The 26,678-nt window shown below is 42.0% G+C and overlaps 1 protein-coding gene across 25 annotated transcripts in view; it reads left to right on the top strand.

The window, feature by feature from the left end:
* Nucleotides 1-26,678, top strand: part of NRXN3 (neurexin 3) — a 942,294-nt gene that overhangs the window by 271,509 nt on the left and 644,107 nt on the right. For all 25 annotated transcript variants that reach the window (XM_074149382.1, XM_074149385.1, XM_074149386.1 and 22 more), the window contains one exon: nucleotides 23,069-23,272. In XM_074149382.1, coding sequence (XP_074005483.1) covers nucleotides 23,069-23,272 — 204 coding nt within the window. The remainder of the gene's footprint in view (nucleotides 1-23,068; nucleotides 23,273-26,678) is intronic.

Below are 26,678 nucleotides of genomic sequence, written 5' to 3' on the forward strand. Positions count from 1 at the left end.
ATGCTATTTTTTAAATGGCTCACTCTGGGTTTGCTTTATCTCTTAATTTTTTATTTAAAGTCAAAGGCGTTTGGGCTGCTTTAAAGAAAACCAAAACATAAAGGAACACCACAAATAGCCATGTCGAAGAGTAATGAATCCAGCAGACAGAAGGACTTGTGTCCAAATAAAAAAGGCAGAAAAGTGTAGGCTGGAATTGGTATTGACTGTGCAACGTGCACAGTGCTAATGGACCTGCAGAAGAAACAAGAACACTGCAGCCATAAAGTGAAAACCTGGTCTGCTGTGAATACAGATGAGAGTGGGAAAGACACTGCTTTTATGGGGCTGCTTTTGCACACGTGGCCTCTTGAGCTAACCTGCTTATAAAGTCAGAGTGACAGGATGTAGATTAGCAATCAGCATCCTCATTTAGCTTTTTCTCCCCAGGTTGATTTACACTGCTGTGATTTCTCTTTCCTTTTGTCTTTTCCTGCTGGCTGGGGACTATTTGCTGAACCCATTTATTCTCTTTTCCACTGGTGGTGTTTTTTTTTTTTTTTTTTTTTTCTCTCTGAGAGAAGGCATTAAAGTTTGTGTGTCTCTGTGTGTGTGTGTGTGTGTTTGTTGCCTACAGTTCATACCCTGGTCTATGCCACCAGACAAGCCTCAGTCAGTAAGTCTTCCAGGAGAAGCAGCTTTGAACCAGCTGCCATGTCCCTGCTGCTGAAAGTTGTTTTTTCCCAGACACCCCGTCACTCAGATTAGGGAGAGATACTGGCCTGTATTCACTTGATTAATGTCCTCCATCAAAGCATTGATCAACAAAATCCTACTAAAACTGTGTAGCACCCGTAGTTTTCTTCTCCCGTGTGGATCCCTTAAAAAGGGAGTATTCTGTTAGGCACAGAAGAGATAGTGCATGCCAAGAGCTGTAATTCAGCAATTGTTTGGGTGCCTGCAGGGGCCTGTGTATTATGTTGTCTCCTGCTTCAGCATTGCTCCTGAGTTACATGCTTGAGCAATTCCTTGGTGAAGGCTACCTAGGAGGGCTTCACAGGGCAGGAAGGAGGACCCCCAGATACAACTGGGAGGGGAGATACGAGGGTCCTAGCATTAGACTTGTTTGTGTTTGGGACTGAGATGTCTTAAGTACTGAGGTGAGACAGAAGTGCTCAGGCAATGAACTGTAATCCATCTCACACTATTTTTGAGAGTGTCTTTGCACATTGGCAATGGATTTTAGGGTATTCTCTGCCACAGTGATGTGGGGCCTGCTAAATCTCACAGTATTACCCCTCTCTCTGTAGAAGCCAGAGATGGGGGCTCGGGGGAATTTTTGTTCCCTTGTATATAGATAACACATTAGGGAGCCTTCAAACTGACAAGGAACAGGCAAGGTCATAGCTGGGAGAAAGCCGGTAAGTTGCTGACCTCTCTACCTGTTTTTTGGCTATCAGAATAAGTTAAATAAACCCGTATTAAACTGTTTATAAGGGTACAAAATGATAATCCTATGCAAACAAGTGCAATTTTTTTAATATATACAGAGTATTTTCAAAAAGAGATAAATATCATTATCATTTTACGTTTTGGGAAACTGCGATACAGAGCAATTAAGGTACCTACAGTAAGATTCAAGATTACAAAAGTAATTAGCTGCAGACCCGGGCTGAGGGGGTTGCATTTACTTTACTGGGATTTAAATGCCCGAATCTAAGATATCAGATAATTTAGTCATTAGACTCTTAGGTCACTAAGCTACTTTTTCTACTTTGAAAAAGCTATCTGATGTCTCTAAAATAATATTCGCGGATCTCTACAGACATGGTGATATAGTCCTGGGATATTTGATTAGCAGTTCCTAGAGATAAATACTTATATACTGTGATAGTATAGAGATAATTCATATCACAACCTGAGTTCCTTCATCTTCTCCTCCTCCCCTGTTTTCCCACTCAGAAGAGCACTGATGAATCACTTTGGCCTTTCAGCCGTGCAGTAATGAAAAGCTGATTACCGTACAGCTCCCCAAGGGTCAGCCTCTCTCTTATCCAGCACTGCACTCACTCAACTGCCATTCCCTGTGTGCCTGGCCAGAATCCAGGGGACTCCAACTAACTAATACATGGGGGAAGTTAGTAAAGATGTGCTTATAAGACAAAAGTGAAGTTGCATGAGCTTTAACTCAAGGAACAAATGAACATTAAGGAAGTGTTGTCTGACAGCGAGAGCTAAAAATTGCGGTGATTTCCCCTGGACCATGAGTAAAAGCTCAACGAGTGCTATCACTTTGCTATTACTACTGGAAATCTTTGCAACGCTGCCTCACAGGTGCTGTTCAGAAGGTGTGTCGTAGTATATCGGGTACAGAGCACCCTGTGCTACCATGCGTGCAGTCCTGTTTGCAGGACCATCTGCTTACTGCTCCCGGGGCAGTACCTGCAGGTGAACTGTAGGACCATGGGCAATTGTGTCATGAAAATTCAGCATCACTGCTGGGCCTAATGAGTAAATTTGATCAAGGCTTCTCACAAAACAAGCCTTGACATATATGGGACATCACTTATTTAGTGCTTCACAAAAGTATACGATACAGACACGCCTTGGGATTCTCTTACTGGCTTATATCACTACAGACAAGATCATTTCTCTGTGCTTTATCTTCCCCAGCTGCAAAAAGCCCAGATACTTGAGACTTTCTGAAGTCATAAAAGGGTTGCAAGGTGAAGAATTCATGAATTGTTAAGAACTTCAGGCTCTAGGATGAGGAAAAATTGAAGACCAGCAAAATGTTAATTTTTGTTAATCTATGAAACCTTCTGTTTCGTATCTTTTCCTTGAGCTTAATGGACACCCTGCCGTGAGAACAGGTAGAAAACCTGACCTAGTGACTGATATTTACTTTTGTGTTATCTAGCTCATTTTCCTATTATTGCTTGTTGACACATAGTATTTTTTTTTATCAGTACAGAAATGGGGGGAGATTTGGTTTTGTGTATTAACAATTTGAGTTTATATCCCCAAAAGAACAACATTGCCTAGACCTGCAATGTTTATTAAAAATCCTTAAAGGTCAGAGATTTTCTTCTAAAATAGCAGTGACTTTCTGTCTTGTGCTACTTTTCTACACCTGCAATACTAATGCAATCCTTGTGTGGTTGTTGAGAGACAGTGCTGGGTTTTTTTGAGGTATACAAGCAACCTTTTGTAGATCAAATGCCATAATACTTGAACAACTCAAGGGGAAAAAACTTTCTAGTTTCTTTGACATTGAAATGGTAAAATTATTCATTGCCCTTTATGAAGCACTAAACAAATGATGAGATTTTGTATGGTGTGTCAGCGATTGGCTGAATGTATTTAACTTGATAGTGATATGAGATTTACAGAGCACACACGAAGGGAGCCTTAAATAGTTTTACCCATTGACCTTTGCCAAGATAATAAGCCTGAATATCAACTCCTTACCAGTTAAATTGTATACTAATGAAATGACATTGGATACTCAGCTACAGGCGTGCTATTGAGAAGTATTCTTAGGCACACAAGTAGAAATGTATATTCAAGAAATACGAGTATAAAAAGAGTATTCCCTTAACAAGTTTCCATGGTTATTTCTTATTAAAAAGAAAAAAAGAAGTTAAAAAGTGTAAAGAGAGTGCGGTCGAGCAGCTTAGACTGAAATCCAACAATATGAAGGAAACTGGCAAAAAATGGAAATATAATCAGGAGGCTGAGGGGGGGAATTATGGAGAAAGATTAGAAGAGTTCAGTACGTATTGGTTGGTAAAATGATAACCTGAGGGGAGGATGATGAATCAGCTCTGATGGGAGGGCTGCCTTCCCAAGGAAGGGGTATGACTTAAGGACGTTCACAGGACACTAACTGTGGAATATTGGGTTAAATTAAGAAAGGAAAACGGTGAATATCATAGACAGCATCCTGATAATGGGCTGTATTTCTTTTTGCTTTGTTTTGCAATAGCAGAAGGGCTGGAAATAGCCCTAGAGAAGGGCTGGAAATCCCATCAGTTAGACACTGTAAATTAGAATGGCTAAACCAGCAGAGTATGGCCAGGGTGCTATATACTTTAATGAAATACGCATTCTAAGAGGGAGGGAAGGGAAGGGAACTGCATGATCTAGCTCGCTTATATGGATCTGTGAAATGTATGCCTGAGAATAATGAAAACCTGGAAATGTCTTCCAACTTCAAAAGACCTATTTTTATTTCTAAACCCTGCTAATGACTGGATATGTTCTCCCAATTAGTGAGAATGTGAATAAATTTATAAGATGTGCAAGACACTGTTTCCCAAAGCATAATTTGATTCGTAATGTAATTACTTATTATAATAATTCATACTGAATTAGGAAGAGTAGAATAGTTTATTGTGTAAAAATAACAACATTTTGATACCTCAGCTTTTTAGCTAGATCTTAAAGAATTGTGGAAAACTCCATGTTTAGGCAAATTAGAAACAATATTATGTAGCGTATGATACAGTATTAGATGATAGAAGATTGTCATTAAGGAGGATATTGTCAAATTCACTGTAGGAAAAAGCTGTTGCCTGCAAAGTTCAAATCCCAACTCAAATCTGAATTAGAAGAGGTATTCACAGGCTCATATGAGCAAGTGTAGCATGTGTCCAAGATCTTTCCAGGTTGCTGGTAAAGGAGAGTTTTAGCATAAGGCTCATTCTCTCTAGCCAGTGTATGAACAGAAGCAGGTGTAGTGCTAACTGTTCACCTTTGTGGCAGGTGGAAGACAGAGGCCTTTCCGATTGCTAAGCTGTTGTCCCAAATACTGCTCATCAGCATAAAACCCCAAAACAACAACAAAAACGTAGTCTGCCGTTTATTTCACTTGCGCTTAGTCCTGGTCGGTTGTGGACTTTGCTTGACGTATGGCAAATCAGTTAGATTCTGATGCATAAAAGCAGTAAATCCTGACAAAGCCTGTAGTGTTTAGGGGTCCATCGGCTTTTAGAGTAAAATCCCCAAAGGTGAATTATGTGCCTACAGTGTGAAGAGGCCATTAAGTGAGGATGGTGTTCAAGGCAGCCCGCACGCTGCCGGTGACCGGTGGGAAGCAGGGACAGGGCTCAGGTAGCCAGAAGTGCGTACCACGTAGAGGATGTGCCGTTCTCCTCCCCTAGGTGCAGCCTTGATCTTGCTGCAACCTTGAGCTCACTGCCCATGTGAATATGAAACCCACATTCTAAAACCCGCTTCAAGATTTCGGTGCCAAATAGCATCATATGTGGTCATACAGCTGCAGTGTGTTGATGAGGCACTTTGGTGCTCTGCCAAGCTGCTCTGCTTTTACATCTCCTTCTTTCCATTAAAAAGAAACTCCTTTGTTGCCAGACTAAATTGCTTTCAATGCTGTGCCTTGATCTCTCCTCATGTCTAATTGTTCACAGGATGCTCTGTCCAAGAGTTTTGCAAGTGACTGTGCACCTAGATTCCTGTTGTGTTGGCAACCTTGTACCTTCTGGAGGAGGTGCTAGTGCCATGTTTAAAAGCTGTGGAAGTTTGGGAGCTTCTTAGACTGGTCATCCATTATTGTGGGTTTTTTTTATTAGATTGGTGGTGTTCTGTGGAGCTGTGTCAGGAGTGAGTGAGAAAAGCACTGTGATTTCCTCTTCCAGATGCGGATGAAATTAGGGAAGTATGACAGTCCCGCAGCAATCCTGCTGGTTTTGGTGCCTTTGTTGGAGCACAGCTGTGCCCAGCAGCTGGTCTGGAATCCGGGAACCAAGAAATTTGCACAGTTAGCAGATATAATTAGAGAATCTGTATCTATGAGAGATGCTTAACTCTGCAGTAAATAAATCCTAGTCCAAATAGAAGGCTAATTGAAATCTTAAAAGACTGTCTTGTGCCTCAATTCCTCCTCTTTTGAGTCTCCCCTTATCTGCAGAACTTGAAAGAGAAACAGCTGTTATATCTATAGAGTCTTACCATGCCTGTTTCAACTGATGTCAAGAAATGTCCCCTTTCCCTTACAGATTTAGATTATTTTTAGGTTTGTGGATTATTTTACAGTTTCCAAAGGAATTATTGGCCTCTTCATTATTTTGTTGTTTGATATTCTGAGAATTTTTCAGGGCCTGTCTGATGAAGAGTACAACGAGGTGGTGGCAGGTTGCTGTTGGATCATCCAAAAGGGGGGAAGAGCAGCCCAGTGGTGGTGGAACAGTATTCAGGGCATTGAGTTGTGTCCCTGCACTGCCGTGGCTTTGCAGTGTGACACTGGATGAACTGGCTCCTATTTCTGTCTCGGTTTCTGCTGTGAAAGTAGGCCAGTTCAAAAGGCATTCCTGAGGGCATCTTAATGCTTTCAAATTGTACCGAGGACTTCAAATAATGGGAATCAAGGGCAGGAAAGCTGTCCTATTAGGAGACCTACCATTTTTGTGTTTGGTCAGAGTATGTCAGATGCTTATTTTAGGAAACAGGATGTTCCTTGCGGTGTGGTGTAGAGCTGTATATAATCCTTTCCAGGTGTAAAACAGGAAAACCTTTTTTTAAAACAGCATTTGCTGATCCAGAACTTGTGTAGACACAAGTGGAAACGTAGGACCTTGCCCAGCGAGTGGCGGTGAGAGCTGGTGGCAGTGACACTGTACAGCAAAACGACTGGGATGTGCTGCGTGTCTCTGCTTTCTCTTCTACCCCAGGAAGAGCCACGCTGCTGTCCCTTGAAAAACCACGTAAATACTTGTCAGCACCGGTGTCGTCAGCGAGGAGTGAATTGCAGCCTCTTTCGCCATCTAATGGCCACAGGCAACACTGCCACCTGCCCCTCACTGTGCCCCCAAAGTGACTGAGCAAGTGCCAGCCCCTGGCGTCCCCATCGCCTGCCCTGCTCACCCAGCAGCTGCAAAATTCCTACAGGCACCCCCTTTGGGGAAAAGCTTGACACTGTCTTCAAATAGACTTGAAATACATACTGAAGTGCATTGTTTCTTTAAGACACCTGAATGCACACAGGTTTCCCACCCCCCGGGCTCCCCCTGTACCCTCGCAGCCCCTCCAGGAGCCCTCAGGAGGAAGCAGAGCATGCTGTACCGTACAGATGTTGTATTGCAGCTCTCAGGATCGTGAGTGAGCCCCGTGTAAGAGCCTGTGAATCACTTTATATTGAAAACAGAGAGAAGTGGTTTTCTCATTGTGCAGGAGAGGCTGCACGTCTGCTTCTGCGGGTGAAGAGCTTAACATCCCTTTTCTCCAGAGATAGGGGGATTGATGCTCATGTATTAAGGTATGAGTTTTTAAACTCTTGAATGACTCTGTTAGTTTAAGATAATAGCAAGCTGGAGAGAGAATTAGGTGAAGGAAGGACTCTTTCTATACGTATCCTAGGTACTCTTCTTCCATCACATCAGTCTGACAGCTTTCACTGGCCCTCACTTTCACATTAAAAAGGGGAATAAATTGAGCTTTCTTTGCTGATAGTGCAGAGTTAGACTTGGATGAACTGTCTGAAGTGGATTCCAAATGTGTCTATGCATGATGCATAGTGTCCTCAATGCAAGAGTTGATTATGTTTTCTTTTTGTTTTTGCAACCTCCTTTGAATAGATTTGTTTTAGTTTTGTAATGATTTCTTAAGTGAGGATCTAAAAATGTGTTGTTGAAGTGAGGTAAATGGCATTCTTTCTTACTTTCGGATCAAATACAGGAATATCATAAAGTCACTTGTTGAATAGATCTCAAGGTTCCTAATTTGTGTCCTTCTGCTTTAGATAATAGGCCAACATTATTAGGGTCTCAGTGGAAACATGATAAAGAGATGCTATTAAATATCATTTCAGCAAAGCGGAGAAGGAAATACTGACCCATTTGGACTAGATTCCTCTTATTTTGGTGCATAGGAAGACCACAAATTCTGCCCATACTTGAGCCACAAAGGAAGGTGATTTGGGAGTTTTATCACCATATTATGAGGGAAACGATAGATGACTGAAAGGAAAGCGCTTTGGTTCTGGAGCGGCTGAAATGTCCAGTAAATTTAGTTGGTTTAACTCAGTAGCATTTCTACACTCCTCCAGTGCTGGTAGTTTTCATCAGAAGTTAAGATGACATTATCAGTCCTCAGAAAGACTAAATTTTGGCTTTATTATATTCTTTGTTGTGCAGTCTCTTATCTGTGCTATAAAACTGGGAATCAAATCTGGCAGTTTGAGAAAGTAATCACATCCCTGATGAAGATATATTTTGTCACTTAAAACATGCATTTTTGCTTTGCCAGCAGCCAGTGCTGTAGGAAGCAGCATATAATTAAATGTTGCTGAAGAAGTTGATTGTCAATCCGAATTCAAGACATGCAGGTCAAAGCAGCATTTGTGTCCTTGTGTGCAGGCTGCTAAGCCTGCTTCAAAGTTACAGCTTCACCATTAGGTGGCAGTTTCACTTACTCTTGTATTTTCTCAATGTTATGTTTCAAGTCTGCGAAGTTGTGTGAATCCATCGGTTTTGTCATTTATTGGTAACTGTCCTCAATATTGAATCCATACCTTTGCCCTTTTATAACTTTCTATTTTTTTTGGAGAACATGTGCGCGCTCCCAGGTTTCAGACTGAGGGAAATCAGTTCTCCTTTCTTGGCTTACGTATGTTCTCCAGCCACAAAGTCCATGTTCTTATTGCAATCTTATTAAATGACTGAGTTTCCTGAAGAGCTGCGACTAGAATCTATAAACAAATTTAATTCTGAACAGTTCTGCTAACACTGAGGGAAGTTAGACTTTGAAGTAAATACAGCACTGAGGTGCTATTTCAAAGATCACATGATAAAGACCTTCTTTTAAAACAAAGGCAAGGAGAGACTAAAAGCAATGGCTGTGATCTCAGGCTTCAAAATAAAAAACGTAACTGCATCCTGGGAATGTTTAGATTAATCCTTTAAACTTCATCTCATGAAACTCTCAATGAACATTACGTGCAGATATTTTTGTGAGTTCAGGGTTTAGAAGCGACAAATTGGTTTTTGTTCAACATCAGTTTAAAAGTACTCCCATTGCATCTGAGAAGCCAAGAACTGAACAAGCTTCAAGGGCTTTTCTTCCTCTCAAAGTACAATACCTCCCAGCCAAAGCTGAGCCACAGTGACTGAGAAATTATGGAAAAGGTTTGCTTTTTGTAGGATTTTTCTAGTAAAACGGCACCTGCCTGGTGCATAGCACACAGATTTCACTTTGCCTGCTTACTGGTACTGTTGATCAAACCCTATAGCTGTGGTATTCTCAGTTGCTCAGAGCTTGGCTTTCTCTTTGGGAATGTGAGAGCTTTGCCTGTCTTCCTTTGGTATGGTTTTCTGTTGTGTTCCTCCCTGCGTGGAGGTGGTATTCAGTCTAGTTGACACAGGGGTCTTTTTGCAATATAAAGAAGCAGTGATGTGCTCTGGAAGCCAAGTGGCTTCAGGTGTAATCGTGTGTTTCCCAGGAGAAAGGGTGAAATAGGACTAGATACAGCCCTTGTTGCTTTAATATCATGCCGAATGTTGTTCTGACATGATAAAATTGCTGTTAAGGCAAAGTCAGCCCCTTAACTCCCATTGAAGATAATGACATTGTGTGTTTGGCAGCACTGTGCATATTCCGTTTTGTTGTTTTCCAAAGTTGGTTGGAAATTGGAAAGAAAACAGGTTTGAAAAATATCACAAAATTTAATTTCTGTTTTACAGGTAGGAATTATCTGATGTGCTGTGTTTATTGCCTTGTGCAGCTAGCTGGCTGGTTTTGCTGCTCTTTGTATGGGCCTTCTGCACAGTAAGAGGAGAAAGAAAAATATGCAAGATGGGGGGGGGGGGAAGTAATGCCATATTCTGATGCCACCAACAGTATGAGGGGGAAGTCTGACAGATGAAGTTCATACAGCTAGCTGGTTTTAGATTATTTTTTGCAATTTACTTAATTTCAAACTGAAGGTGACCCAGTAGGCAGCTGTTAACGTTCAGGCTCAAGCAGTTCCTGCCATTATGAAATAATTTTTGTCTGAATAATTTCTGAAATTGTACAGGGTCCTCTAGAATGTAGAAACCTCCGGACTGTTAAGTTCTTCTCTTTCCTTATATTGGCTTTGATTTAGCTTTACTTCTGGGAAGTTATGGGAAAGCTTCCAGATGGGGTCGTGAATATTTTCCAAACTGGGGGCCGTCTGAGGCCATCTGGGACGTGAAGGCTTGATGCCAGGTTCACATGTGGTTCCACCAGCATGCCTTGGCCCCACATGACTCCTGTGGGCTCACCCCACCGCTCTGTCCTTATTGCAGAGCTTTTACTGCTTGTTATCTCCCATGCCTGGTTGTGGGACTCCTTTGAAATGTGGGCAGATGTGAAGGGCACATAAGTGGGGCTGCTTCTATCTGCCCCTGCTTGCCCCAGCAGCGCCTGAGCCCCGCTCCCTGCAGCTGAAGGCTGCCTTTTCAAAACTGCAGCCCGGCTTTCTCATCCCTTTTCTATGGGTGCAGAAACGGTAGGGGTGTAGATTGCAGAAAGCCCAAGAAAAGGGGTTAGATATCACTGGAGCAGCAAGTTGTTGAAAACCTGATAGAATGCTTCAGATGTTGTAATTACTCCCCTCCCTGAGTTTTCATTGATAATGATTAATGGCTTTTATCACTATGGAGAAATACCATTTAAAAGAGTGTAAAGTGTCAGACTCTCCCCCACGCCCTTTTTTTGGACTTGTATAATGAGGGAAGAGAAAAATTTTCATCTCTGAAGTAAACACAATTTGCTGGTAGGGCCAGTTCTAGTCAGGCTGTCTCAGAGCCTCATGATGGATTTGCCACAGCCTTTACACAAAGTTAATCTGACGGCCACGCTCCCATCTGCTTTTACCATGCTTTGTTAAATTGTGTTGGGCTCCATTCTAATAATCTCACTTTCTCTGATACGCTTTAGTGGTTTGGCCAAATAATGCATGTGAAAGCATTCTCCAGTCCTCCAAACATACATTCGAACATCTGGCCATCCCCCAGACTTACCTTGGCTTCCGTCTTTGAATGTTCTCTTTGTTGTGATTCATTCCTTTTCTTTTGTTAACTCTAAGAGTTAACTCTTACTAGGTACCTGTTTCATATTCATATCAACAAGACCTAATTGCTGTAAGAGAATTGTACATCTAATTACCTTTATGGGTAATTTTCAGCAAATAGGTAGTAATTAACTGTCTTGACCTTACCTGTGATCCCACTCAGCTAAATGGGATGGCTTTTGCAATTTACTCTCCTCATTCCATCTCTCCTGCACTTAAGAGTCTGGGAGACATTTTAGGTGAAAGCAAACCATTTTTTCCCCTGTACAGAGCATTAAGGCTGTGGACCTTTTTATCAAACACCTAAATTTTTATTAGAATTCAGGATCTATTCTTAGAGATTGAACTTCCTGTCTGCCATCCCGATGAGCAAACACGTCATACTTGTGATAGGTAGCTTTATTCCTCCCCCCATCCTGGACTTCCTCAGTGCACAGGCAGCCCTGCAGGGCATTCTAAACAGTGAATTTAGAATGCAGAAAAAACTATATTTAGGTTAAGACTACAAAACTCCCGTTTTTCTCTGTCTAACCTATTTCTGAACTCTGGTCTTCAGGAATGAGTGGTTGATGTTTGAATTCTTCACCCAACCCTTGAGGCAGGGATTTTGACTGTATCATCCTTACTGCTGTTCTGAACCGCATGAGGGCTAGCACTGATCTGGTGGGGGAAGCAATTCGTCCTTGCTATTAGTCTGTGTGCTTACTTTAGCACATAAAGAGGAACCTAGAGAACCTGAGAACACCATGGTGAAATGAGGTTTTTTTATTACCTGCCCACTCATTGCGAAGTTCCTTCCCAGGCAGTTAATTCTGCAGGTATGCTGCCCAGCATCGAGTGAAGAAGTTGTGTGGAAAGTGATGTCATGCAGGAGGTGCAGACACTGATACACAGACAGTAAATTTTATGTTTGAGTCAATTCACAGGTCTGAAGAAACCCTTTTCCCTGATGGGCTGCGTTTAATCTGGCATAATTTGATGTAATGGATCAGAAATGTTGTAATAAAATACATCACATCTGGTTTGCTGCTAGCAATCTGGAGAGTAAATGTCCCTCTGGACTTTATTACAGTGGACAGAAGTGCTTTAGACAGGATAAATAGCAGGTTATTCACCATCAAAACTCTCTTAACTCAGAATTTTCTATTATGTCTAGTATAAAGAGAACAATACAGGACGTGGGAACATTCTCGCACCTTATCTGTAAGTGGATGCAAATGTCTTGTTATGGGCAACAATGTGGCTGCTTTCCAATTCGAGTTAGGAGCAGGCGAGATCCAAGCACTTCAGCAGAAGTCAGAGGTACTGTAGAAGGTGAACTGAAAATCTCCTTCACAGACATGACATTTTCAGTCTAAGAAACCTGGTGATTTCAAGATTTGGTCTTGTTTTGAATTGGAATAGACTCAGACCTCAGGAACTTTCTCAGTAAGTTTACTGATAGAAGCAGCTGAAGAAGATGCAGCTTTACCTAACTGTGGCGTCAGGCTGGTGCTTTTGGAGTATGGCACTCTTCATTGTATTCTGGCTGCTGCCCGTAACTTCAAAGTGAATAAAAAGGGTAGCACAGTGGTGAATGTGAAGGTTTTAAGGTCACAGTTGCTGCCATAATTTATACATCTACAGGTCTTTTGACTGGAGGGTCTCATAGAATTTGTCAACACTGACTAAACCCTCACAGCCTCCACAAGAAGTAGGATTTATTATCTTTTACAAGTCCCATCAAGATCATTGGAGGCTTTGGAGTTCAGAGAAGAAAAAGATTAATGGAACTCTCTTCTCCATGAATATAAATCTTTGAGTTTTGGACAGAGGGTTTGGGCTGGCTGCTGTTGTGTGTAAATCCATCCATTGAATGGTAGTCTATGCACTTAGAAGATCCAGCACCTCAGCCTTCGACATTTGAGATAGGCTTGTAGGAATTTAATAACGGTATCATTTTGCATAACTAGAACCAGTGTTTTGGACTATGAATTGCTAACTGTCCTTACCAAGAGATACTGACTTTGTAAGAGAGAAACTGCACTTGGCCATGTTTGGGAGTCAGAGAGGGACATTCTTTAATTGTCTAGACAAGGAAATTCTGGGTAATTTGGGTCGTCATTACTACAGACACACCATACATGCCTATGTCAATTCTTTTCTGCAGGACAATCACATTTTCAAAAGGCGGTACCTATTACTTGAGAGGAGGACTTAATTTCTTTTATCTGCTAGTGAAATTTACAGGTTTGAACATGTATCTCTTGCTTCAGCCTTCATGATTTTGGCAGTACCAACTGCCATCCCATGCCAACTACCTATTTCTGCCTCTCTTTATCATGGTTATAATAATTAGACAGTGGTAGCAATTAGCTGGGTGAGCAGCCCTGGCTGTTGCATCTCTGCTGATGACTTCATTAGGAGTGGACAGAGCCCGTGGGATGCCTGGAAATTATTTCTGCGCTGTCTGTGCTGCACTGGCTGAGCGTTGCTCTCAGGCAGATACCACCCTGGGATTAGTGGTTTTGCAAATGTTTCTAGGGAAAGCAGCAGCTCTGCAATAGGAGAAGAAAAGGCTCTGAAAGGACCTTGCCCCAGGTCCTAGCACCATGAACTCAACTTAGTTTATCTTATATTTTAAGTTTGGAAGTTGTATTCTGAAACCCTAAATTACATGTTAGGCTGTATTTTTCCACTGCATGTATGCTGTTGTTACCCTCCTAATTGCTACCTGCTCTGTTGTATCAGGCATCCCCCAAAGATGACCTGTTTGCCAGCCTTTGTGAGTGTTGTGATATTCCCGTTTCCATGAAGCTGCTTGCCTTACATTACTTATAAATAGTTACCCAGCTCCTCTGACCGCTTATTTTCAGCGTGGCGGTCTCTCATGTCTGGTCCCTCCTAAATCAGAGTTTTCCTGGGTTGAAGAATTGTTGCTTTTTCAAAAACACTATGGTGTACTTGTGATTTTTGTGGACAAGTTTACCCTACAGTTCATAGACTCATGTTTTCCCTCCGCGCCCTGTCCTATTAAAGCACCTCTTTCAGGACTTTACAAAGTCCAGGGTTTGGGGCTGTCAGATGAGAAAAAGGAAGAAAAGGAAATTGAGGGTTCTTTGGTCCATGCTGTGCACCTTCCTTAAACCAACAGCAAGAGACAATATGAGTTACTGTTTTTCTTTCCAGGATTCAAGAAAACAGAACTGAGTAGAGGTTGGTTGTGCTTTTACACTAAGTTATGAATGTAGTTCACGTTACAGCCTTGCTTTTCAAAGATGGTAGGCTGGTGATAACTGCCTTTTTAGTAGCTTTCCCATCTCTGTAGATTTTATAGCAGAGCCCTCATCTCCTGGAAATTTGGGGAAGTAATGCAAATTTTACTGCTGAGAGCTACCCTTAGAAGCCTTTCAATTTTCACCTAAGAGTCAGCAGCCACTGGGAGATGTTGGCAGAGTGTGACACACCAGTTCAGCGAGAGCATCCTGGCTTGTGGGAGAAAAGGCCTGAAAGCACAACAGTTGGATGTGTTAAGTAGTGTCATAATATGTTTGGTTTCTGACCGTAATTGTTCTGAGGTGATTCAGCAGAGGTAAAGAATCTGCCCAAGGATGTACAGTGCCTGTAGGAGAGCAAAGTTTTGAATCTTTTGTTTCTTCAGGCTTGAAAACATGCTGTAAGCAGCATTGTGATAACTCACAAGACAAAAATCTTTTCCATCTCAGATCAGTTGCAACTTGCAGGTGTAAGGTGATGTCTGTGAAACGGTGCAACAGCCAGTGAAATCTCTGCATCCTGGTGCTTGTCATAGAATAATCATGGTTGAAAGGGATCTCTGGGAGTCCATGTCCCAACTGCCTGCTCCAAGTGGGGCCAACTTCAAGAGCAGAATTGGTTGTTAAAGGCATTATCTGGCTGAGTTTTGAAAATTTCCAGGCGTGGAGTTTCTACAGGCTTCCTGTTGCAGTGTATGGCTACCCTCATTGTGTAATGTTTTTGTTACAATTTTCTGGAATTTCCCTTGCTGTAAGTTGTGTCAGCTGCTTCTTTTTTTCCACTGTACACCTCTGAGAAGACCCAAACTCCATTTTCACTATAATCCTCCCTTCTTAGTAAAACACTCCTGAGAAGACAGTGATCAGGTGCTTCGTGCAGCTTGACAGTGCCATGAAGAGAACTCAAGAGAAGTTCAAACTAAACAGAAGTCTCATCACTTTCTAAGCTGTATTACCCGTGTAATGCAAACTCTTTTTACTATCATTTTAGTAGTAGATTTCCCCATGCCTTCCCCATTACACTCCTTGGCTTTGAGGAGCAATTTTTCTTCTACATTAGCCTTCTTGACAGAGATTTCTTCCCAAATAGTTGTACAAAGCTCTGTAAATGTTAGAGTGACATTTGGAGTAAGTTTGAAGAGCTCGTGTGCTCCTTCTTGGTTCCCCGGCGTCTCTGCCAAGCTCCAGTATGGCAATATAGCCTCGCTCGTCACCTCCCAGGGCTAGCAATAACATTTACACGCTACAGTTTCCTCTGTCTGCAAATATTTCCACTGTGCTGCTTAGTGCTCTTACGGATCCTCCCTAGCCCCAGTTCTTTATGATTTCAGCCCGAAGAAGGGAGATGTACAGTTTATTAGATAACATTTATCTTTCATTGTGTATTAAAGGCTTTTATTTTTTATATTTTTTTCCCCGGTAACTCCCCATCTGACAACACCCATTAATTAACATATCCTCTTTTGTGTGTGGTGATGACAGGAGGAGAGGAAGCATGTGCCCAGCCTGATGCCAATGGAAACTGGTACATACTTCTTTGTAGGGTAGCCATAGGTTAGCCTTGGGAGCTGGAGAATTGCTCAGCAGAAGTTAAACAAAGCTAGAATCCAGAGTGAAAAGGCTTGTGAAGTTTATTAATGGAGGGAGATTTTGGGATCCTGGATCCTGATATGCCTTCTGTAGGTCAGTTGGAAGTTTAGAAGGTCTCCATTGAAGCTTTTGTTGAAGACAGTCAAAAGTCTGGTGTGATTTTCCCTTACAATGGTGGAATCTTCACAGTTTTTACTAGTTCCTTGAGATTTTGCCCACTTTGAGATGAAAATTCTCAGGTCCCATTTACAGGATTTTGGTATTATATAACCTCCTTATAATATTGAACTAGAAAAGCAAGGTGTTAATTTTGGATTCAGAAAAAAAAATAATTGTGTAGTTCTGAAAAAAATTCAGAATTGCTTCCATTCATAACCAAAGTAATTTCAGTGTCTAAACTTTATGAATCAAGCTAAATTTTTTTTTTTTTTTCTGAGAAGACATTATAGCACTTGCACTGAACCCTGCACTTTCATACAGACTTGTTGCTTGGGGCTCTTAGTTTGCTTTCTTTGCCTAGATTTTTATATGTCTTCCATTTTGTGGATACTTAAGCGATGCTTTTTTTCTGCAGGGATTTGATGTTTCTGCTTAAAACCTCGAGGGAAGGGATAGGAAATATATAAGATACTCGAACAGGGAGGAGATGGTGGTATGGAAAGGGAAATGGTCAATAGGGTATTTATTCTGTTCTGACTTTCTAGATTAATAAATAAATGTGACTTGCACTTCAGGTGTTCTTCAGGAATTTCTTGTTTTATATGAACCAACCCACACTTCTGGGCTATTTTCAGACTTGAATTTATGTTAAAAGTAATGAAATGTTTTAAATGATGCTATGAAATTAATTTTGCAATGTTTTGAAAAAATGTATTTGATGAAAAATATTCATGTGAATGTCACCTGGCCTATGTAAACATCTGCTAGCAATTTTTGTCTACAGCAGCGGCCTTATAAGTGACAATTATTATTACTGCTCCACCAGTATTCTTGCATCCCTGAAAATGTGATGAATGCCTTGAAGCTAGCTCTATTGTCTCTCTTGTTTGCTGCTCATTTGGAAGTATTTCGTACACATTGTACTGATAGGGGTGTCTTATGTAGGTATTCTACTTTTAGTGCCCATTTAGTCTTAACTGACGTACACTATTCAAATTGGAGCATGTGAATTTAAGAAAGTAGTATACAAATCAGAGAGAAGCCAGAGGTGAGAAGTGGAAGAGACAAGTTTTAGAAAATAAAAGCTAGGAGAAGTTGAGCAAAAGAGTTTTATTTAGTCTAGAACAGAGTGAGGGAGCTGGGGTAATGGTACGCTGAGCTTCAGGATACAAAGGTCTTTTTGTAAAGCATCTGTATAACCCCTGGAAGCAGGGAAGGAAGGTGTCATCTTAATCTGAAGCAAAATAAAATTGGCATTGGTGTTGCAAAAATACTTTGGTCTGTGAGGGACATTAAGCACGGCAAAACCAGTTCAGGTTCTTTACATTTCCGTGGTTGTATGTGTCCAAGATTTTGACTGTTTTATCTTCATGAGTTTCCAGTGCATAACAATGATGATAATGCTATTGACATCTTGTCACGCTGAAATCTTTAAAGCAGAATAGCTTTGTTCTTACTAGCAGAATAAACCAATCAGTGGCTGATTAGTGATATTATTTGCAAGGTATTTTGCTGAACTAATAAAACCCATTCTTATTTCTAATGTAATGACTCTCTTTAGGCAGGTATTTAAAAATGGGTTTGTGTTGTCTGTTGTTGTCCCTCATAGTGCTGGTAAATTAAATTTACATCCCTTCGAGCTGCTCTTTCCTGTTTGGCAGGCTAAGGAAGGTGAGGTCCAGTGCCACCTGGATAGGAGACATCCAGGGACAATCCAATTTGCTGCCAAAGGTGTCATAGCACATTTAATGAACATGGACTTCTGGGTTAGGAAGGAGCAGTTCCAGAGCATGGCACTGCCAACTCCACACCACCAGGGCCCTGAGGGCACCCACTGGGCCTGCCCGGCCCCTGGGGCTCCCCCAGCTTGCCCACGGCCCAGGACCTCATGACAGACCCCTGGGGCCACCAGCCCTGCCTGGCCGTGGGTTCTGCTGAGCCAGGCCCATGTCCCATCACTGTGGCCCTGCCTGGCGATCACGGCACCTGATCTTATCCCTGGCCTGTGGATTGACTTCCCAGCCTGAACCTGGACCTGCCTCATTGCCTTGACATTGCCTGGGCTCTTGGCTGGACCTGGCCATGATCTGCAGGTCTGTTGTGCTCACCTCCTTGGGTGTGTGGGACAGCCCTGGGCAGCAGGGAGCCCCACATCTCCCTGCTCCCGTCCTGACTGACATGCAAGGTAGTAACCGCCTGTGAAGCACTTGAAGTCCCCATGACGCTTTTTCCACCAAAAAAGGAGCATTATCTCTGGTGTCCTAGTCAGATTTCAGTCTCGGTGATTACATTCAGGCTCCCCTAGTTACTTGACAGACTTCTGTTGTTGAAACTCATCTATGTGGAATCCACTCAGACAAGAATGAGGATTTCTATTTATTTTTTTAGGCCTTTTTTTTCGGTTCTGGGTTTGTGGGTTTTGGTTTGTATTGGTTTTCAGTTTTGGGTTTTTTTCTGGTTTTGTTTTGTTGTGGGTTTTTTTAAGTGTAATTTTGGTTTTCAGAAGATCAAGGCTGTTTGTATTTGTGGCCATGTATCTGCTAGTGGATATGGGAGGGAAAGAGGTGTGCTGTGTAACGCCTACAGGAAAATTTTGCCTGGTTTGTGGATACAAAGCTTTGACACTTCTTTAAGCATATTTGAATTTTTGAGAGAAGTTGAAAACATTTGGTCTATATTCTCCTGTAGTTTTGAACGAGCATACCTGTTTTCCACACTTGCTACTTGCCTCTCCAGTTAGTGACACTTGTCTTTGGAAGCTCTGCTCAGTGTGAGCAGCGGCAATAGCTGACCCGTTCAAGTGTAGCTAAGGTGAACACGTTGTGTGCCCTCAACTGCTGTCGTTGGTGAGTTCAGCTAAACTTTTCATGAAGAGAGGATAAGTTTTCCTTCTTTTTGCACTGTCATCTTTCTGGAAATTTCAGGAAAAAAGGTATATTGCAGTCTGGGAGGCAGGGCAAAGAGACCACAGGGAAGAGCAAGAGACTACAGAAAAACTAAAAGGGAGAAGAAAGGAAAGAGGCAAAGAATTGAGATTAATACAAGAAAAAGGTTAGAAAGCAAGAGAAAGAGCATGAAGAGGTCTTGAATGTTTTTCTGTCTGTATTCTAAGAATACGCCTGTTGCCGTCTCCCCAGGAGGTTTATGCAGAGCCTTGTGGGGAAGCAGCAGTGAATTGCTCCTTTGGATGCTAAGTGTAAAATTAAAGCTGGCAGGATCTCAGAGCACAAGACTGGGAAGCTAATCACTCCTAATAACATATTGATTTTCACAGATCTCTGGCATTATGTCAGGGCAGTTTTGAATCAGCACCTGGTTTCTTCCTCTTCCCATCTCCAAGCTAATGGCAATGAAGTTTCTGGCTTTCAGATTGCAAATAAATGCCACTCTGGATCTTTTCATCTGTACAAATCTGTGGGTCTCTGGAACATGGTTTACCCCATTGCTCCTATACGTGTCCCTGTGAGATGTCCAAGTATAATAGCTACCCTAAAAGTAGAAGGGTGGAAGGAAAACGCATGTATTTTAAATGTGGATGACTGTGGCGCTGTCTTTATTTATGGTGTTAAACAACAGCGTTACAGTCCCATTGCTGCAGGTGGCTGAGGACAATCGAGTGGATGCCTGTATTCGGCAGAAGTTGCCAGCAGCAGTGCCTAGGAGGCTGAGGTCACCTAGTTGTTGCCAGGTCACATTCAACCCTGAGCAGATTTGCTGTATGTGTTGTGCAGCTGTAACATGCCTTCCTCGAGATTTGGGGACTGACTGTCAGGACAAGGAGATAGGTTTTATTTGTATGACTGCTACCAGGCAATACCCTCCTCTGAAGGGGTATTTTTGTAGCTGGAGGAAATGGTGTGCTTGCAAGGAGATGTGCTGAAAAAGCTCCCGGATACTCCAGATGGTGAAGACTTGCACGGTGAGGATGAAATCTCCTTCTTTTTAAGACATTAAGTGCATAGGTGATCTGAGACGGGCCAGGCTCAGGTCAGCACAGGGCACACACAAGAACAGAAACTCATCATCTCCTGTGGTTGTGCAGAGGCTGTTTCGACTATTGCAGGCTATTTAATTTCATCTGCTTAATTGTTACAAGGATTCATTACTCCCTGTTCATAGCAGACTGACCAAAGAAGGGACAGTTATACCTGATTTAGACTACTGTGGGATGTCAGTTGAAACACTGTCTAGACTTTTGTGTCATCTTCAGCAATTCTAGGTGGTGTTCAGATCCTTCTTACATAAATATAATAATAACAGTTGGGTTTTCTTGTTTGAGGACAATAATTTTTTGGCAATGGGATCAGTGGAGCTGAAGGACACGAATTCTTTTCAAAGGGAAGAGACTCATTATTACCAGGCTTTCAATTTGTTGTCTTCTAGTGTCTGAAGAAAAACTCGTGTTTCCAAAGCACGTGGTGCAGGGCACTGTGGAGAAGGAAGCAGCAGAGCTGGGGCACTTGTGTCAGCTACTCCCACTCATAGTCCTGATATCCTCCAAGCCCCTTCTCGCAGCAATTCAGGCGCCAGGGCAAGCAACTGTTTCATGCAAGGCACATCTGAGCTGAAGGCGTCAAAAGAACCATTTCATGCTTGACTGCATTTTCTAATACAATCCACAGAGAGAGAGAGGAAAGAGAGCACAGAGGGTTTGTGTGTACATACGCATTGCCTTTGAGTGTATGTATAATATACAGTACATTTAGTTCCAGCTTGCAGCTGTGGGTGGCAAGTAAGAGGTGCAGACGTGAGGGGAAAGAGAATTGTGCATTGAAAAGAAGAAACCATTCCCCCACCTTGAGAAAGAAGCTTTTGTTCCTTCTCTGTTTCTTGACCAAGCGAAGATGTGAGTCCTCAGGGCAGCGCTGACAGCTGGTACCCAGAAGGTGTCTGTATGGCTGAGTGGGTGTTGTGTGTAGAGAGCTTTGCGTGTACAGACCATGACAGCGTGTGGGGAGTGCAGATAAGAAAACTGGTGAATAGGGAAGCTGTTCACAGCCATCTTATTTTAATGGTGCTCCCAGAAAAGTTTTCTTCTTAATGGGTTTGCGTGTCCCATGACCAGAGAGGTGCTGCACACCGGCTATCAGTACAGTGGGTCGCTGCACCAGCACAACCACAGTGATCCCCACCAAATGTTTTGTAACCACATACACGTCTCCTCTGTCACTTCATCAGCTTGCTACTTATATCCCTATTTATCACCTCATTTGCATGTTTATTACAAACTGCAGTTCTGTTACTGGCCATTGTGGAGCCAGCCATGGGTCCTTTCCAGCATGGACATATGGCTGGTTCTCAGTTTTCCATCCATCTACTCTACTCTAGCATCTAACATTTAAGCATTGAGAGGATGTAAGGGTTGCCTCTGCCAGGCTTGCTGTTTCCCTCTAGAAGCTCTGCTACTGCCAGCATGAGTGGCCTGGCTGGGAAATAGGGGACAAAGGGGTGAAACATAAGGAGAACATCTAGATTCCAAATACACGTTCTTGCAGTTGGTTAAGTTCGATGGGGTGTTAGTTTTCTGGGGTGTGTGTGGGGTGTCTGGTGAGAATCCCAACCATTTGAGAAAACTGTAGCTAAACTGGATGGGGCACTGGTAAGAGTACTTTACGGAGCAATCCTTCCACATGCCTAGGGAGCTGAACTGGTATTTTTTTTAACCGCTAGGATTTTTATATGTAGTTTTGTGGTAAAAGTCCTACATGAAGCAATGTCTACAACTCTGCCTTTGCTAGGCTTTGGCTATGGGGAGAAGGGATGTTCTGATTCATACATTAATATATTTATGTAGATTTGTAAATTTTGCAAATAAAAATGCTTTGGAACATATTCCCAGAGTGAAACAATGATTGCCATGCTGTAGTGGTTGCTGCAGTTCTACCCCAAGACACTAATTCTACCCCCTTAGAGAAGAATATCGGTTTCTGCAGGCAAGACCCTGAACAAATAGAGAATGTTAAGTACTATAACTCCTTTCCTCAGCTGAACTTCCTATTTTCTTCGACATCCTCAGAGATGATAGAAAAATATAATTTCTTTCCTTGCTATTTTTTTTCTTCTTCTTCCTCCTGGAAAAAGGAGGCACTGGAACAGCCTGCCCAGGGACGTGGTTGAGTCACCATCCCTGGAGGTATTTAAGAAACGTGTAGATGTGCACTTCAGGGCATGCTCTAGTGGCCGAGGTTGTAGGGTTTTTTTGTGTGTGTATGGTTGGACTTGGTGATCTCAGAGGTCCTTTCCAACCATGATGATTCTGTGATTCCTGGCTTTCATTGTGCCTCAATCTCCTGGCTTTTCCTGTGTTTGAGTGACACTTAAACTGCAATGGAGTTTGGTTCATTCCTTTCTTCTTTTGCTTTGCAGTGCCATTGGTTGTGTCAGCGGAGCTCTACTAACATTAGTTGTTTGTTAAAAAATAGGAAAAATACAAACCCAAAAACCAGCATAAATCTGTTGTAGAAAAGACATATTAGGAAACTTGCTTCATACAGTTGTTTTTCTTTAAAGTGCTAGCAATGGAAAGAAATCCCTTTCTAAAAAACCAACAGCTTTTACGAGTACCGCCAATAGGAACTCTGAGCCTTCAAAGGCAAGACTAAATGCTCTAGTAGAAGTGTTGTAGACCTTATTTAAAGTAGTGATTACAGCCAGTGCTAGGGAAGGCTGGACTAAAGGAGGAGAGTACATTTTCTGGAAGATGTGAAAAATGGAGGCTTTGCCAGCTCATTATCACAGAAGGGCCCTGTGTTAACACACTTGTCCTTGGGATTATGTCTCCATGGGTACTACCGTGTCTAATTGTGGTGAATACTATATCTTTGTGTTTGCTGCTTGTACTTGCCACATAGGGTGTCTGGATGCAGTTAAACAGTTGCTGTGTTTGCTCCAGTTACGCCCCTTACTATGGTGAGTGGTATGATTTCTGTAAACGCAGTGCTCTGTGATAGATGTCACGGTTCTTCAGGAGTGAAGATTGCGCAAAGGTGTAACTTCTTTTCATTTCTTGCAATTGTCTGCTGATTCCTTGCAGAGGCCTCTATCTTGAGCTATGATGGCAGCATGTACATGAAGATCATCATGCCTATGGTCATGCATACAGAAGCAGAAGACGTGTCCTTCCGTTTCATGTCCCAGCGCGCTTATGGGCTGTTGATGGCAACCACCTCACGAGACTCTGCTGACACTCTGCGCCTGGAGCTGGATGGAGGCCGTGTCAAACTTATGGTCAACTTAGGTATCGTATAAAAACCTTCCACTGCCCCTTCACTATTAGTGTGGGCTTGTGATTAATGGTTTTTTAAATCATTTTGTTTAATTTCTGTTGGTTTGATTGGAATTGGACTGATTTCTAAAATAACTGCTGAGACCTTCATAATGATATTCTCTTGCGGAGAGAAATTCTCTTCTGCACTGCTGCATGAAGATTTGCTGTCAGTTCTTCGTTATGGACAGTGTTGGTTTTTAAGTCTTTTAAGTTTTTAAGTTTCCTTTCTTGGTCTGGGACTGGTGAGCTCTGTGTGAGACATGCTGCTTGGTCCATCTTTTGATCAGTTACATCCCTCATTCATCCAATATCACTCAAAACAGTCAAAGCTAAACATGGGAGGAAAGCAAAATGAATATTGTGGCAAACAGAAGTCCTGGGAGTCTCACGTCCTTTACAGAATTTGGCAGCGTTTGATACAACTTAGTCTATTTTGCTACTTTGCTAATTATTTCTATTTTCTAATTGCTATGTGTTTCAGCCTTTAGGGCTTTTTATATCTAGTAAAAAAGCCTGTTTTTTTTTTTTTGATTGTGTCTTCATTAAAATGAAGGCAATAATAAAAGTGCATCCCCTCCCATCCCAAAGGGTTGTGTTCTGTCTCCTTAGAGTTACACTTTCCCAGAAAATAATAAAGACAAACAATCAGAAACAAGTGCAACAATAGCAACAATGAAAAAAAACCTGGGAGTGAATGTGCTGTTAGATTAGCCTCAATCCTTTTTCTTGCCAGTCTTTAAGTATTGTACTGAATGACAAATAGGCTTTTTAAAGAATGTAAATAGATGAGTTGAAGCTTTCTGTCACTTTTCAGTGATGCAACTTGTTGCTTCATGTGAATCCAGGAATATAACTAAGAAGAGATTCTGAGTCAAAGAGGCAGAACTATCATGATAGTGTGAAATGTTAAACATCTTCTAATATGTAGGTACTCTATATGAGCTGTGTGCATGGTCTGTGAAAGCTTATGTCAGGTTTCAAAATTCTAAGCCCCACCGGAACAAGCTTTTGCATTTTTTGAGCTACGAGTATCAGCATCTTCAAAACCCTCCTGTGGTGATATCAGGAGGGAACCATGTAGTGGCTTTATCTGTAGAGAGAAAAAAAAGTATTATAAACCCATACTTGTAGTAATAGTTCTTGTTTTTTAACTCCTGTCACAGCTAGATATGCTAAGTTTATCAAGGATTTGCTGCACCATAGATGAGCTTAAGTGGTGATTTTAGGGTTCCTCATCCTCACCTGGACAATATGTTGTCCAGCAGTTTTCCTCTGGAACTAGCTTGTTTTTCAAAATTGCTTCTAGTGTCTCTGGCTTTTAAAGTGCAAGTCAGCCCCTAATATCTGCTTTTGGAATAAGAAAATGAAGAGAAGAAGATGCATTTAAACAAGTTCATATCTCTTAAAAGCAAAGAGTCTCCATCTGAAGGGGTATAGAAACCCTTGCTTTTTATTAAGAAAAAAAAAAAAAATAGCAAATGCAGTGTTATAGAGTTTCTGTTTGGAATGGCACTGGCATTTGGCACTGGTTGCTTTTAACTCCTGCTGGGGTGTTACGCCATCACCAAGCCTAGAGGTGGACTGTTCACCTCTTACTTTCTGGCATCTAAAAGACATGGCTAAAGAATTGACATATGGTCTACACATGTTTGGAAAGAGGTGTGGCATTGGTTTAATATAGGGACAAAATCTCTAAGCCAAACCCTGTGTTAACCGAAGGCTATTTTTCTCTAGTTGCAGAGACTGAAGCAGTGTGTATGCCAGGTTTGCCAGCTTTTCAGCTGGAATTTTTGTGAGATTGAATCTTCCCCCAAAAGTGACTACAGGCTGCATCAGTGGAAACATGTCAGCACTATTCTTCTACGTCTGACTCAACAGAAGGGTAGTTTAGACTGTTGGAACCTGGACTGACCTTCATCTCTCCTCTCTTATAAAGCTCTCAGATATATTCCTTGAAACCGGACTTTCCTTCTATCAAAACAGCAAAGTTACCTTGCTGTTGAAGAAACAGAATTTGAGGAGGAATTAACCTTTCTAGAGCCGCTAATTTTCAGTTGTTTACTCTAAGTCATGTCTAACTCTTTAAGGAGACTGTTCATAGCCAAAATGTCACAAATGATAACCAAATCTTCATTATCTGACCCTGCCAAAATCCCCCTACCAGTGAGAAACAGTCATCAGCACCGCCTCTGAAGACGCTGAGTATGCTCGGTGCTGACTTAGCTGCATGTCAGCATCCCCCGAGTGTCTAACCCATGACAGATGTGTGCACACAAAGACTGTTTTGAGTGGTGAGTTATTTAATTGTGCTTTCCTTACAAGTCATTTAAAACTGTTAGTAAGAGCTGTCTCTCTCTTCTCTTCTTTGATCTATTCCATTTGATTACTTGTTATCATCTGTGTGGTTATTAAGGTCTTTCCAATGCTGTTTTTTCTTTTTTTCTTTTTTCTTTCTTTTTTTTTTCTTTTTTTTTTTTTTTTTTAAATTTTCTGTGTATTTCAGTTGTAAAGCTTTCCCATACCCCATCAGCCATGGTAAATCAAAAGATGGTATTCAACCCTTCAAAGGCCTGAAGCCTGCGGCCCGCACAGCAAACAGCCCTGAGAACAGAGCGTACAGAGCAGCCTGCAGGGGCTGGCATATCCCACTCACCTCCTCACCACTCAGTGTCCAAACCAAACCAAGGGGAGATGCATCCTACAGCAGGCGTGGGTGGGCACGGGCGGCTGGGTGCTTGCTGCAGAAGGCGAGAGGGAAAGGAAGAGCAGTGATGAATAATTCTCAGAGAAAGAGGGGCCAGGAAGTTGTTTCAGACCTTTCCCGTGTGGGTGCCCGAGGCACTGCAATCTGCATGTCGACAGCACGTCTCACAGTAGTTCGAGTGTATGTTGCGTGAAGATTAGAAGTCCAAATGTGATACAGATCTCACTTCTGTTGAGAAGGACTCTGAAGAAATGGGTCTAGAGTGGAAGGAGAGAGAGAGAGAAATGAAGCCAACGTGGCTTGGAACACGCTTGGGAATAATCTCTGATGCTGAGAAGATGTGCAGAAAGGGAAAGAAATGGCTGGTCCAACAGGGAGATACACCTTCAATTTTTCTTCCCATTGATGAGTTGGGAGGGTTATAGTGTCACTGACTTTTATTAAGTCATATTTCAGGATTTTTTCTTCCTGGCCTGGCTTATCTTCAGGTCACTGATGACTAGAATAAATACTGCCTGCCTCCTGTTAATCTGAGCCAGTTCTCTTGTAAGGAAGTGTAACCATCCCTCTTGCCTATCTTTTCCTAAGATATCTCCTCAGGGGTGTCAGAGGAGTCTTTGTCTTTGTCTCTCCAAAATGCAAAGTTTCTTTTGTCATTCCCACATACAGAGC

Source organism: Numenius arquata, chromosome 6, assembly GCF_964106895.1.
Source record: "Numenius arquata chromosome 6, bNumArq3.hap1.1, whole genome shotgun sequence".
NCBI classification, from domain to species: Eukaryota; Metazoa; Chordata; class Aves; order Charadriiformes; family Scolopacidae; genus Numenius; species Numenius arquata.